The following is a 14,517-nucleotide window of genomic DNA, read 5'->3' as shown; positions in this document are numbered from 1 at the left end:
GTACGTGTGGAATTACAACGATTTATTGTTTCTCCGATCTCTTCAACGATAATTTTTATGCATGAAAACTATAGCCTAATTTTAGCACGAACAAGTGGGCCGGATAAAACACTAAAGTGGGCCGGATCCGACCCGCGGGCCGTAATTTGCCCACCTCTGTGCTAGACTATGTGACTCACACGGAAATGTATCTGATCACTGAATTGATAAATCAAAACAAAAGACAGCTGTGACGTTAGTTGTCACGACGAAGGAACGGAAACAGTGTTCCCATGAATCATAGTAAAACGGAGCATGCTTGGGTAAAATACCGGTCGAAAAGGTAATAAAAAAAATTAACAAAAGTATAAGCCCTATCAGAACTACTTCCATCTTGAAGTGTTAAAAATTTGAAATTGATTTTTCGATTAGTGGATCTTATTTACAGACGATTGGCTATCTGCGGAAGCCTATCGTCGAAGATGTTCTGTGTATTAAAAAGAGAAAGTGCCATTAACCTTTGCTTCAAATCTTGGTAGAAAGTTGGTAAATCGAACGCGATACGCAACATCTACGTTTCATTAATAATACAAAGCTTGCTGACAAAAAACAGTCACGCGCCCTGGTGTCGATTTCCGCGTGACGACACGTCAGTTTTTAAAGAGAATAGCGCTGCACATGATTCGCTGTAATTTCACGCGCCACAAGCAAACGTTAGACATAGAATTGGAATAGCAAACAGACTTGAATAAAATTTCTAAAAAAACGCACAAATTCAATTTTCTCCCTCGCGCTTTTTACCAATGTTTATTTTGACTATGTAGTCATAAAATAAATATTAGAAGAACCGCAGCGTATAAAATGACAAAACGATTAACAGTATTGCCAGTATGGTCTGCAAGCATAGAGAGAGAGAGAGAGGCTAGTTCGTATAATAACCTTTCCGTGAAGCGATTTGTGTTTAAAAATAGTGGTTCGCAGTTCAATTCCTATCGACACTGTTCTTGTTGGGAAAATCTTTTTTAAAAGGTCTTGTTTTTGTTTGTAGTTACGACATAGTTTTAGTGTTTCAGGCATGAACATCGCACTTTTTGTTGCATTTCTCGTTACATCCGTGGGTGCAGTTGTTCTGAGCGCATGGACGTGTGGTGATACACATTGGCTTGAAAACGGAGCAAGTAATATTGGAATATGGAGAAATTGTACTGCTGGGACATGTGAATATATTGGTAACTTAAATTTTGTTATTTTTATCCATAGCACCTGGTTTACGTCGGTAAACTCTGTACATCAGTACATGGTGGTCGACGCGGCAGATGGGCAATTCAGCAAAATCATGCTTTTTATTAGTTAATAATTATAACTCGTAGCTTAGCTTTCCGATCAAGTTGTTGAATTTATAAAGTATAGCTGGCAATATAAAAGACTTAATAGAAGTCTATTCATACAGACTTTCATTAACGGTGGATGCTGCAATTGGGCGTAACTATTTTCACTGACCTGGTGATAACCGTCAGCTCGAAACGTTGTGCCAGCCTCGGAGTCACGCACCATTGACTCTCTTAAACTGGAAACGTGCCGTTATGCAAGACTAAATTTGAGTCTGTTGCCATGGGCTGGCCAGCACATTGTCTTGTGCCGATACCCTGCTTTTGCTATGCAAATACTGAAATAGCACAATATGCAACGATAGAAGTATCCTCATATTCTCAAATAAAATAGCCTTTGTTATATGGCCCTTGCTATCTCTCGTTCAACGCAGAAAAGAGAACAAGATCAACCTATTTCTGTGATTTTCAAATTCTTTTTGGATTTTTTTAATTGTGTCTTTACAGAATATAAATTGGCAAAATCAATCGCAACCCTACATTTGTATTTTGCTGAATCGAATCACTGAAAATGCGATTTTCGAAATATCATTAAAAATTAATGTAGTAACGCTGACAAGACTTCTATATATTTTTTTTATGTATATTTAAATTTTTATGTTCGTACTCGAATCTTCGTCCTGAACATGACTCAAGACAAGTAAACTCAGTTCTATTTAATGTTCGAATTATTACATCTTTTATTTCAGCTAGATTGGCAATGGAATTTATTACAGCTCATGTAACATAATAAAATTCGGCCGGGGGCGTACTGAACTTTTCTGCTGCCCGGGGTGAGTTTCTGACAATCATTTCCCGTATAGGCTACCTAACTTCAAAAATAATGCGGGGGATAAAATATAGATTTCGTTATATATACATGAGAATAAATAATGTTAAAGGTCCAGTAAGAGTGAAATGTTTGTAATGTTAATTACAAGCAATCTGCTGCCCCCACGATGTTCTGCCCCTCGCCAGTCACGCCCGCGAGTCTTTCATGCTTCACAAAAACATTCATGCACCTCGCTTTTGAACGTGTGACCATTTGCGAATGATTAAATCGTTTTAAAGTTAATTGACTACGATGGTATCACAAAATCATGCGTTTCCTGTCCACCAGGGCATTGGGCAGGCAATGACAACGTCAACCAAAAACAACCGGCCCTTACACAAAATATTTTTTTTACAGGCGCGAAAATCGTTTATTTTCAAATTCCATCTTTGACATGAGATGCCTGATAAGTAACGTATACGACCCTCGGTAGCGCTTTCTGTGTTATATCGCCGGTGATAAAATTTACCAAGATAATTCCTTATATTATATTTCTCTATTACAGATTCGGGCGATGGTGGGAGGACTGCTGCAGCATTCTTGATACTGGCTTGTTTTCCCCTATCTTCTTTAGCTATAATGACGATGACAAATCGGAAGAATGAAAGGGGATGGTTTCCCATTTTTGCTGCCGTGTCATTCAGTATTTCAGGTTTGTTTATAATAATAATAAATTATTTTTTTGAACTATCACTAACATCAACGTACCATTCATCATCGGTTTTTCACACTCTTTTTGTAATTTGTAACGATCTCGCGTTATTTTTCAGCTGTTTTTATCTTGATTGCTGTAGCAACGTATGGTGGTACCTACGCCAATTCTGCCCTGTCGTCACAAGGCTACAATTTAGGATACAGTTATGGTCTTGCTTGTGGTGGTCTGGGACTGTGTTTGATAGGAATTGTTCTCGGGTTCGCGAGCAAGGGAGGACAAGAACAAATCGGATGAAATATCAGAATGCTTTGAAATATCTTAATTGTTTTTTTTAGTTTGTTACTTATAGACTACTATCTCATGATTTGCACATGTTATATTGTCGATAAAGACGGATTCCAGGGATTTTATTTTAGTAGAATACTCGATTTTTTACCTAATAGCGCTTTTAACCTGATTGTTTACTGTAGTTTAATAAAATAATAATAAATTTGAACAAAAGTAAATTGTTTCTTGCTTAAAATGTCAACCTTCATGACTGTGAAGTTTCAATCAGCTCTTGATTCCAGGTAGAAAAAAAAACAGATGCCAGATCTCTAATAAAGGGCGACAAAAGAAAGTACAGATCTCCGCTATTTTTTTAAATTTAGGATTTTGTCTATTTTTCCCTATTTTGAATAATCTGAAATTCCAACAGTCAAAATTCAAATAGAGTGCGTGCAAATATATCATTCCGGCCCGCTAAAAAACGCAGAGGCGCCTCAAAACTTTTTGCTCGACCAACGGCTAATAAATTAAGATTCACAACCCCTAACCAAAATGAAGGTAACGTTGAAGCTCTCTACAAGCATGTCAAATTGTTGATTTAAAGGTGCGTGGGATTGTGTACACCAGGGGTTCCCAAACTGGGGTACATTTTGACTTTTCAAGGCGCAAATTAGTATAAGGATATTCTTTCCAGAACTGCTAATCTAAGTTTATTTTCGCAGTTTACATGACTTATTTTGTTCAATCACATCACGCAAGAAAATTTTTGGGGTACATGAGTGATCTTTAAACAAATTGTCCAAAGGGTAACGCTAAACAAAAGATTTGGTCCAAACAATCTCCCAATAAATAGTTTTGATATGGTGATAATTATTAGTATGTAGCGCTTATAATTTTTTTTATACTACTTTGAAATCGACGGGCACGAACTATATTTTGTTATATATATTTAGGATGGGGGAGGATGCTGGAGAGGAGTTACAGACAAAGTAGGTCGCGAAGAGTAAACAAATCTGTGAACGGAAATTAAGCTCCTTTCACACATCTCACAGGAATCGAATTGGCGTAATATTTACCAAAATCAAAAGTAGTTGCTTAGGTTGCGTGCATCTCATCTACGAGTTTCATGGATACCAGCCTTATCTTGTTAAAATTAGCAAAATGGATTAAGTACATTCGTTAGCCGCAGTCATTTTTACATGCTAGTGTTAAACGGAATTTCGAAAAACAATGTCCTGATTTGGAGAATGCAAAGATCGGACGCAGGCGACAACAACGCAAAAACGGGCAATATAACTCGGTTAATAATATAGCGCCTCAAATTATGACATAAGACAAGAAGTTGACGACTAACAGTCAAAACTATTAAATGTACTACAACCGTTTTGAAAACCTGCCCGAAAGCTGAAAGTATGAGCGAGTGTTCAGTACTGCAACTACAGCTATTTTTAATTAGTCAAAGTTACGGAATTTGTTCGTGGAATCATTTTGAGCAATGAAATTCGCCATATAACTAGGGCTGTCCAAAATCGAATAATTTTTTGATTCGAATCGAATATTTTCGCCGAATCGAACCGAATATTATTGCGCAATATTAAATCTGTCTCTATTATACAATAAACGTCTGCCCTTCGATGTTGTGGTAACGTATGTGCAGTTACATCTTACTTACTGCTGGTATTTTGCAATACAATGTTTTCAGATTTATGAAAGGAGATGATCACACGCTTGTATGAACTGGTCAAAAAAATTGGAGGACTCCAAAATTTGGGTCTCGAAAACTGTTGAGTGTTAAGAGTAAAAATTGCACTATTCAAAAATTGCAATCTCAATTTTGATGGATTCAGTTTTAATAGGACATGTAAAGCCTGTAGATGCTATTTTAATCCTATTCACTAGTCTTATTTTGTGTAAATTTCAGCAAAATAATAACACCCTAACGTATTATTTGACGACTATAATATTGTTAGTGTACAACAGCCATCAAAATGCAAGAGTGCAATTATTTGTCTTGGTATATAGATGGATAATACAGTAATGCCATCATAAGAAATTACAAATTCCATTCAAAGAAGGTATTGCCATCATAAGGATCCCAAAACACTTGAGTTGCCTGTACCATGTTCCTATGATAACTAACTCGACAGCTTCAAATCGATTCTATTTATAGAACTATCGTTTTCTAAATTGTCTCCTTTTTCTCTCTCAAAAACGTCATGACCAATTATACCTTGTTATGATGACCATGCATGAAATGGCTAATCACGTGCCACCGGGCGGGCAATAGTAATGACATGTTTATCACAAAATGAAGGCGAGAGAAATATCGGGAAACCAATTAAGCCGGGAGCAAGAGTGGTCTGAGCTCGGAGCGCCGCCGTTTGCCCGATGAAAAACATCCCGTAAAGGTGGTTTCCGCTTTATGTACAGGTACCTAATTTTAGCGATTCGAAAATTAGCCGAAAAACGATTCGAATAATTTGCGATTCGATTCGATTTCGAATATTTGGTTCGCTTGGACAGCCCTACATATAACGAATGATAATCTTGTTGAAGCTTCCAGTCATTTCACTCTTCATTCCACACCTATACAAATCTATCGAAGATGCGGCCCCTCTTTATCGTTTATTCAATTCAATTGCAGAAGCAACATACCATATTACACTTTTGCAGTTTAAGAAATATTTGAATAGAGAACTACGTTGTGTTTACACGATACTGTATACATGAAATTGCAAGTTGATCAGATTTGATTATGCTTCAAGATAACCATCATCTTCCGCGATATAAACCACAACTATCCGTACGCAACCGGGATAAATAAGACGACCCACACTAATTAGATACACATGTTCCAAGATGGAAATACGAACTAGCAAATTGGAGAAATCTACATGCTCGTTTAGCTACCTATATCGTTTTATTTATCTCAGTGAAAATAGTTTAATAAACATAAACCAATTCGCATGGATTGACTGGATAGTTTGTTCAACCCAAATCGTAACATATGAAGAGAAACAAGAGAGCTACGCCCAAATATATGGACACGTCTGTTCGCAGTACAGTACGGTTTACCGTACTGTCAGATCACAGTCTACAAATATATTCACACCAAGCGAAGCAGTACTGTAGGACACAAAATGGCGTCCAATTACGCAGAACGTTTAATGACGTCAGAGCAAACAAAAATAACTCTCACAGAGCTAACATAAATATTTAAAATAAATAAAAATAATAGCCTTCTGGGGGAAAAATTTTAACTTCAACCACTGAAAATTTCAAAGCAATTGGTCCAGTATTCGAAGAGAAAAGCGTTTTTTTATTATTTCCACTAGGTGTGTTATCATGTGTCAAATAACAACAAGAACAAGAGCAAGAACAACATAATATTGAAACGATCGTTATGCCCACTACGTGTCCAACAAGAACAAGAACAACATCATATTGAAACGATCGTTATGTCCACTACGTGTCCAAAAATGAAAGCATAAAAAACTGCATCGCTAGTCTGGGTATTGTCCAGCTAAGCCCACTTCGGAACCTCATACTAAACCAGTGTTCTTGTGTGCGGGCTGCTTTCGTAAGGATGAAGAATGAATTTACCTTATACGATTATTGGATGTCCGCTCTAGCAGAACCTCATAAGCCAATAGTGAAAATATTTAACAGTGATTGATCGATCGTTGTTTTGTAAAATGTGACCCACTGATCACGAAAAAGCGCAATCTTATCGATGTTCATACAAAATGCGTCAACCGGATAATTTTCTATGTTTGGTATCAGGAAATATTCGGAAATCTGCTGCAAGTCTTTTTATCACAATTACGGCTATGGAAACTACGTTTATTGATTGGATACTGAATTAAAACAAACTTTCTCTGAGAAACGGAGTAAGTAGAAGGGAAACCAAATCACGCGAAATTTCCAAGAATTTATAGTAATGACCTATTCTTGTTTTCCCCATTCCCTAGTTCCCCGAATATCTTGGCTTATTCCGGACCTGAGCTCACTTCTTGGCATAAGTTGGCTGCAGAGTGTTTCCTTTTTCTCATTTCTTTCTATGCCGAAGATGTAGAGAGGAGTCTGGGATATCGAAATTTCGCAAAGCAGGATTTAAAAGAGTTTAGAGGACATGTGTAGAATTATATATTATAAGGTACTACACTGAGATTTAGTACATTGCTGATCACCATAACAGAACCGGGCTCAATTAAAGTATAAGAGAGAGAGAGAGAGAGATTTATTATTTGTCATTCATATAAATAAAAAATAAATACGAAACAGTAAGTCAATAAGAATAGCACAGATTCAGTCATAAATAGCCCTATGTATTATATAGGCCTACTATTAAGTATTATCCATGTAGGACAATTATTAACAGAATACGCTAATTCTGAGAAAACTGAACTATTTTGAAAGCTATACCAGTTATACACGCTGATATACAATCAGAACTTGAAAATATAATGAACTCTAAATGAATATTACATATTTTGCTTATTATTTATAATATTGAGAGACTTCAAAAGGAGGTTATTATTCCGAATACCTAATTATTAAAATATTTGCCATTTTCCTAGTAAACAGAGATGGAGATGGATTTTTGATTTCAGTTGGGACATCACCCCACACCTGGACATCAATATATTTTAAAGATCTCTTTCCAACATCAGTGGAAATCTGTGGAGTGGAATAAGATCTTATATTTCTAGACCTAGTGCCATAGCCTACATCTTTTAGATTCTCCAAAAATCATAAACGGTAAATCACCAATACGGTACCTGAATCAGGGGTACAGGGGCTGTCATAGCTTTCCCAGGTCCTCTGACAATGATCCATTCTTCATGATTTAGTTTTAGCGTGAATCAAAATACCAACTGATCCAAGTCACTCCTGTATTACCAGATAATGTACTGTACCGCATTCTACCGTTCCCCATTGCGAACTTCCCACTTTTGCTAAGCACGAGGCGAGATCCTCCGCGGAACCACCACAAGTTACGCAAATTTTGTGACGTCGTAGCACAAAAAAACGTATCACACAAAGCTCACAAAAATATTGGAGATAAATAAAATGTAATAGCCTTCTAGCGAAAAATACATTCTTACCAATTATAAATACACGAAAGATAATTCGGGCGTACATACATGGGTTCACGTAACCGCTGGTTGGTTACGGCTTCCTCCGCCACCAAGTCCATGCTTCCGAAAACAAGTAACTAACTAATCCCATCCCCGACATGGAATGGCAGGGATGCCACTCTAGATCTTTTTTTTCAAGATCTAGATGTAAAATTTGGAGCCTAGATGTTAGCTATAAAATCTAGATATATTTTTTATATAAGTTCTAAATATTATTCAATGGGAAATAAATAAAGAGATGTGTGTAATTCTGTAATAGGTGAATGAATAATATTTCATTATTTAGATTAGAAGTATTGATGTAAGATTGATAAAACAGTATATATCTACGATAAAACTCATTCATATTGTATTCGTCCACCGGTATCATACAGCCATATGTACTTAAAATATTTGAATAACGAATTAAACATGTGACGTTGTAATTAACGTTAAGGAGAAAGGACGACGTTGGTCTGATGATATTGTTGCCAAGGGGTTTTAAAATTATTAGGGTATTTAAGTCCATGAGTGCTATTGAATGTGTCTCCCTTTAAACATCAACCTTTCAAAGCGCTGAAGTGTATACACTACCAGCAAAAATTTAGAAAAGATTGGCCTAAGGAATGGTTTTCCCTTCAGATGATAAGAACAAGGTCTTTTTAAGTTCTGCAGGTGGGAATTGAATTCTAGGTTATGATTTTAGCTTCTTCGACATCTAATATTACTGTATTATGGTTACTCACGTCTAGATGTATTTTCTAGATGTTTTATTTTTCAATCTGGATGTTTCTAGATGTTTTTTGATGTCAATCTAGATGTTTTTAATCAGGCAAAAGTGGCAGCCCTGTGGAATGGTAACCGGACGAGAGACCGTGGTTCGCCATATGGTTAAGCCGTCTTATCGGCTTTCCTCTCCCCCCGAGACAAATAGGTAAATGCTATCCTATCCTAAACAATAACAAATAAAGTAACATGTCCTGGCGTTCCAGCTTCGTATTAATCGAAATCCATTTGAGCAGTCGTTTTTATGGAATCCATTATCAAATATCCGTTATATCTGACGTTTGACTGTTCATATTATCCTCAGCTTCGATCAGTTTTCCACGACAGACTCCGTGAAGGCCTGAATACAGAAATAAGGAAATCGCTGGCCTGACCTGAACCAAAGCGTATATATACTACAAGAGAGCTATGCTCAAATATACGGACACGTAGAGCCACATAATTTTGATGACGTCATAGCGAAAAAAAAGTAATAGCATTCTGGAGAAAAATGAACCTTTCCCCGACCTTTGACCCCCGAAAAATTGTTCGTATACCTCACCATTGCAAAATTTTCGTGGTTTAAGAGTTGTTTCGTGAGTTGGCGCCTGTAGAATAAGGTATGTGTTCAAAACCATCATTATGAATTATCGCATACAACAATCTGTTTTTAAAAGTACCGGTTAGGAATTTTAGCCTAGTCTATCACAGCTATTTCTACACTCATTTTTCATTACTACAATTAAATTAAAACTCCTAGAAAGACAGAGTGATCATTGAATTATCTGATTCATATGTAAATTTCCGAAACACAACTGAAAACTAACGAATAGAGTTCAAAAACGCGAAAACGAGGTAATGTTTACGACCACGCGTTAAAATCTGTCTGAGTGAGAAAAGTGTCTGAGCGGATGCGAAATGGGAGCATTGTTACGTCACTATTTGCATCTTGCTGATTGGCCAATGTCACGATGTAAACAAGGAGTCGATGCTCGGGGAAAGGACCATTCTATCTTTAACCACTTCAAAGCAATTGGTCCAGAAATCAAAGAGAATAATGGCCTGGAGCGCGTATCATCAGTCGAGACCACTGTGAAGCTAGTAGCAAACCTTCTTCTAATTTTGCGCAGCGGTGCGTATAATCTCGTTTTTGTGCTCATTGAAGGGTGATATGACAGTTTTGTGCTTATTGAAGGGTGGTGGCGTAAAACATGGGCGAGTCCTAAATTCCACACAGAGAACAATGATTAAGTTTGTAGACAGGCTGTGGAAGAAATACATCACGATAAGCAGTAAATTCAAATATATTTGACGGCAACTTAGGATACAGAGTGGAGAGCATCCCGGCGGTTTGATCGCCTATGCAGTTTCATTTGTCATAGTACGTTGTCGAAATTAAATATACTCGGCTGATAAAATTGATCAGGACAAATATTTTGACAAAAAATGTTAGATTGCGTAATCATATAAGCTTGAAAATATAACGAAACGAGTGTTCCATGTCACCTGCATAGGTTTCGGTAATAACTGCTAATTAAAAGCTAAGTTATGTTCAATTTATGTGACATTTCTTGGAAAAACTTCTCATGCCTGCAAACATTTATACAGAGGTGCAAGATGGTACGCGAACTAAGAGAAATAAGCAATATCATCCGAGCCATTGAGTTGAGGTCCAAATCGTCTGACCAACTCGATTTACATTATTACACACTGTGATACCGATAAAAATTTATATGGTGCCTATTCCGTGATGCTTTATGCGCGCTGCTTATTTTGCTAAAGTGTTAATTCAACCAAGAGCCCCGAGCATTTTTGTATAACTTTAAAAATATTTCAAATCCAGCCTACTAAATTACAACATTTCGTAGCCGTAAAAGTGCTTTACTTCGTTTCAAACTGTGTATTGTCTTACGTAACAAACGTTAAACTTCATTATAATATGTCTTAGTAATTTAAGAAGTTTCACATGCAATTTGTAGTATAAAGCAAATTCTTCAACACATGCAATAAACAGAACGTAAAAATTGTTTTGTTTCAATATGTCTCACTGGCGCTGAAATCAGAAGTCAGGTTATTATATGTCGTACATTATCGTTATATCGTAATTTGGATATTTTGAAGATCAGCATAACGTCTCTTCTATATTGGTGGCGCGAAATATTAATTTTTTATTCAAGAGATGACAAATTTCCAGAATTATGTGCAATCGTGTCATTAATACACGATAATTTTATAAAAATGGTACAAACAAAATTATGCAATTTACAAAAGTCAAAAAAGCTAATTTTGGCAACTTTCAAATTCCTGCAGCACACTCTCCACACAAGAGGCATTCGATTTGATTATTTTATGTTAAAGAAGTTTATCTGAAGTTTGCCACACAACTAGAACCTAAGCCTTTTTTATTTTAGAATCTGGGGTATTCTCATAGCGAAAATGGCCTTATTTGGGAAAATCACGTATAGCGAAAAAAGCTAATTTAGTCAAATTTCAAAGCCTAGCAGCACACCCTTCCGCCCAAGAGGCATTCGATTTGATTCCTTTAGGTTAAAGAAGTTTACCTGAAGTTTGCCACACAACTAGAACCTAAGCATTTTTTATTTTAGAATCTGGGGTATTCTCATAGCGAAAATGACCTTATTTGGAAAATTACGTATAGCGAAAAAAGCTAATTTAGTCAATTTTCAAAGCCTAGCAGCACACCCTTCCGCACTAGAGGCATTCGATTTGATTCTTTTAAGTTGAAGAAGTTAACCTGAAGTTTTCCACACAACTAGAACCTAAGCTTTTTTTATTTTAGAATCTGGGGTATTCTCGTAGCGAAAATGGCCTTATTTGGAAAAATTACGTATAGCGAAAAAAGCTAATTTAGTCAATTTTCAAAGCCTAGCAGCACACCCTTCCGCACAAGAGGCATTCGATTTGATTCTTTTATGTTAAAGAAGTTTACCTGAAGTTTGCCACACAACTAGAACCTAAGCCTTTTTTATTTTAGAATCTGGGGTATTCTCGTAGCGAAAATGGCCTTATTCTGAAAAATTACGTATAGCGAAATAAGCTTATTTAGTCAATTTTCAAAGCCTAGCAGCACACCCTTCCGCACAAGAGGCATTCGATTTGATTATTTCACGTTAAAGAGGTTTACCTGAAGTTTTTCCTACAACTAGAACCTAAGCCTTTTTTATTTTAGAATCTACGTTATTCTTATGGCGAAAATGGCCTTATTTTGAAAAATTACGTATAGCGAAATAAGCTTATTTAGTTAATTTTCAAAGCCTAGCAGCACACCCTTCCGCACAAGAGGCATTTGATTTGATTATTTCACGTTAAAGAGGTTTACCTGAAGTTTTTCCTACAACTAGAACCTAAGCCTTTTTTATTTTAGAATCTACGGTATTCTTATGGCGAAAATGGCCTTATTTTGAAAAATTACGTATAGCGAAAAAAGCTAATTTAGTCAATTTCCAAAGCCTAGCAGCACACCCTTCCGCACAAGACGCATTCGATTTGATTATTTCATGTTAAAGAGGTTTACCTGAAGTTTGCCACACAACTAGAAGCTAAGCCTTTTTTATTTTAGAATCTGGGGTATTCTCATAGCGAAAATGGCCTTATTTGGAAAAATTACATATAGCGAAATAAGCTTATTTAGTCAATTTTCAAAGCCTAGCAGCACACCCTTCCGCACAAGACGCATTCGATTTGATTATTTCACGTTAAAGAGGTTTACCTGAAGTTTTTCCTACAACTAGAACCTAAGCCTTTTTTATTTTAGAATCTACGTTATTCTTATGGCGAAAATGGCCTTATTTTGAAAAACTACGTATAGCGAAAAAAGCTCATTTAGTCAATTTCCAAAGCCTAGCAGCACACCCTTCCGCACAAGACGCATTCGATTTGATTATTTCATGTTAAAGAGGTTTACCTGAAGTTTGCCACACAACTAGAAGCTAAGCCTTTTTTATTTTAGAATCTGGGGTATTCTCATAGCGAAAATGGCCTTATTTGGAAAAATTACATATAGCGAAATAAGCTTATTTAGTCAATTTTCAAAGCCTAGCAGCACACCCTTCCGCACAAGAGGCATTCGATTTGATTATTTCACGTTAAAGAGGTTTACCTGAAGTTTTTCCTACAACTAGAACCTAAGCCTTTTTTATTTTAGAATCTACGTTATTCTTATGGCGAAAATGGCCTTATTTTGAAAAATTACGTATAGCGAAAAAAGCTAATTTAGTCAATTTCCAAAGCCTAGCAGCACACCCTTCCGCACAAGACGCATTCGATTTGATTATTTCATGTTAAAGAGGTTTACCTGAAGTTTGCCACACAACTAGAAGCTAAGCCTTTTTTATTTTAGAATCTGGGGTATTCTCATAGCGAAAATGGCCTTATTTGGAAAAATTACATATAGCGAAATAAGCTTATTTAGTCAATTTTCAAAGCCTAGCAGCACACCCTTCCGCACAAGAGGCATTCGATTTGATTATTTCATGTTAAAGAGGTTTACCTGAAGTTTTTCCTACAACTAGAACCTAAGCCTTTTTTGTTTTAGAATCTACGTTATTCTTATGGCGAAAATGGCCTTATTTTGAAAAATTACGTATAGCGAAATAAGCTTATTTAGTCAATTTTCAAAGCCTAGCAGCACACCCTTCCGCACAAGACGCATTCGATTTGATTATTTCATGTTAAAGAGGTTTACCTGAAATTTGCCACACAACTAGAAGCTAAGCCTTTTTTATTTTAGAATCTGGGGTATTCTCATAGCGAAAATGGCCTTATTTGGAAAAATTACATATAGCGAAATAAGCTTATTTAGTCAATTTTCAAAGCCTAGCAGCACACCCTTCCGCACAAGAGGCATTCGATTTGATTATTTCACGTTAAAGAGGTTTACCTGAAGTTTTTCCTACAACTAGAACCTAAGCCTTTTTTATTTTAGAATCTACGTTATTCTTATGGCGAAAATGGCCTTATTTTGAAAAATTACGTATAGCGAAAAAAGCTAATTTAGTCAATTTCCAAAGCCTAGCAGCACACCCTTCCGCACAAGAGGCATTCGATTTGATTATTTCATGTTAAAGAGGTTTACCTGAAGTTTTCCACACAACTAGAACCTAAGCCTTTTTTATTTTAGAATCTGGGGTATTCTCATAGCGAAAATGGCCTTATTTGGAAAAATAACGTATAGCGAAAAAAGCTAATTTAGTCAATTTTCAAAGCCTAGCAGCACACCCTTCCGCACAAGAGGCATTCGATTTGATTATTTCACGTTAAAGAGGTTTACCTGAAGTTTGCCACACAACTAGAAGCTAAGCCTTTTTTATTTTAGAATCTGGGGTATTCTCATAGCGAAAATGACCTTATTTGGAAAAATAACATATAGCGAAATAAGCTTATTTAGTCAATTTTCAAAGCCTAGCAGCATACCCTTCCGAACAAGAGGCATTCGATTTGATTATTTCATGTTAAAAAGGTTTACCTGAAGTTTGCCACACAAATAAAACCTAAGCCTTTTTTATTTTAGAA

The 14,517-nt window shown here is 36.3% G+C and overlaps 1 protein-coding gene across 1 annotated transcript; it reads left to right on the top strand.

Annotated features, from left to right (window-relative positions):
* The first annotated feature begins 977 nt into the window (after positions 1-977).
* Positions 978-3,258, top strand: LOC120329505 (epithelial membrane protein 1-like). The gene is made up of 3 exons (XM_078118657.1): positions 978-1,208; positions 2,684-2,830; positions 2,949-3,258. Exons 1-3 carry the CDS (start codon positions 1,055-1,057, stop codon positions 3,125-3,127), a joined length of 480 nt encoding a protein of 159 aa, XP_077974783.1. The 5' UTR covers positions 978-1,054; the 3' UTR covers positions 3,128-3,258.
* Positions 3,259-14,517: the final 11,259 nt, after the last annotated feature.

Source organism: Styela clava, chromosome 12 (assembly GCF_964204865.1).
Source record: "Styela clava chromosome 12, kaStyClav1.hap1.2, whole genome shotgun sequence".
NCBI lineage: Eukaryota > Metazoa > Chordata > Ascidiacea > Stolidobranchia > Styelidae > Styela > Styela clava.
The sequence above is the reverse complement of the archived record's forward strand: the minus strand, read 5'-3'. Positions and strand labels throughout refer to the sequence as shown.

What these genes read in the sequence shown, in the direction of transcription:
- LOC120329505 (XM_078118657.1), top strand. Translation starts at nt 1,055, where the DNA reads ATGAACATCGCACTTTTTGTTGCATTTCTCGTTACATCCGTGGGTGCA. An exon ending in TGGGACATGTGAATATATTG is followed by an intron (nt 1,209 to 2,683) that starts GTAACTTAAATT and finishes TCTCTATTACAG; the next exon opens with ATTCGGGCGATGGTGGGAGG. An exon ending in CGTGTCATTCAGTATTTCAG is followed by an intron (nt 2,831 to 2,948) that starts GTTTGTTTATAA and finishes GTTATTTTTCAG; the next exon opens with CTGTTTTTATCTTGATTGCT.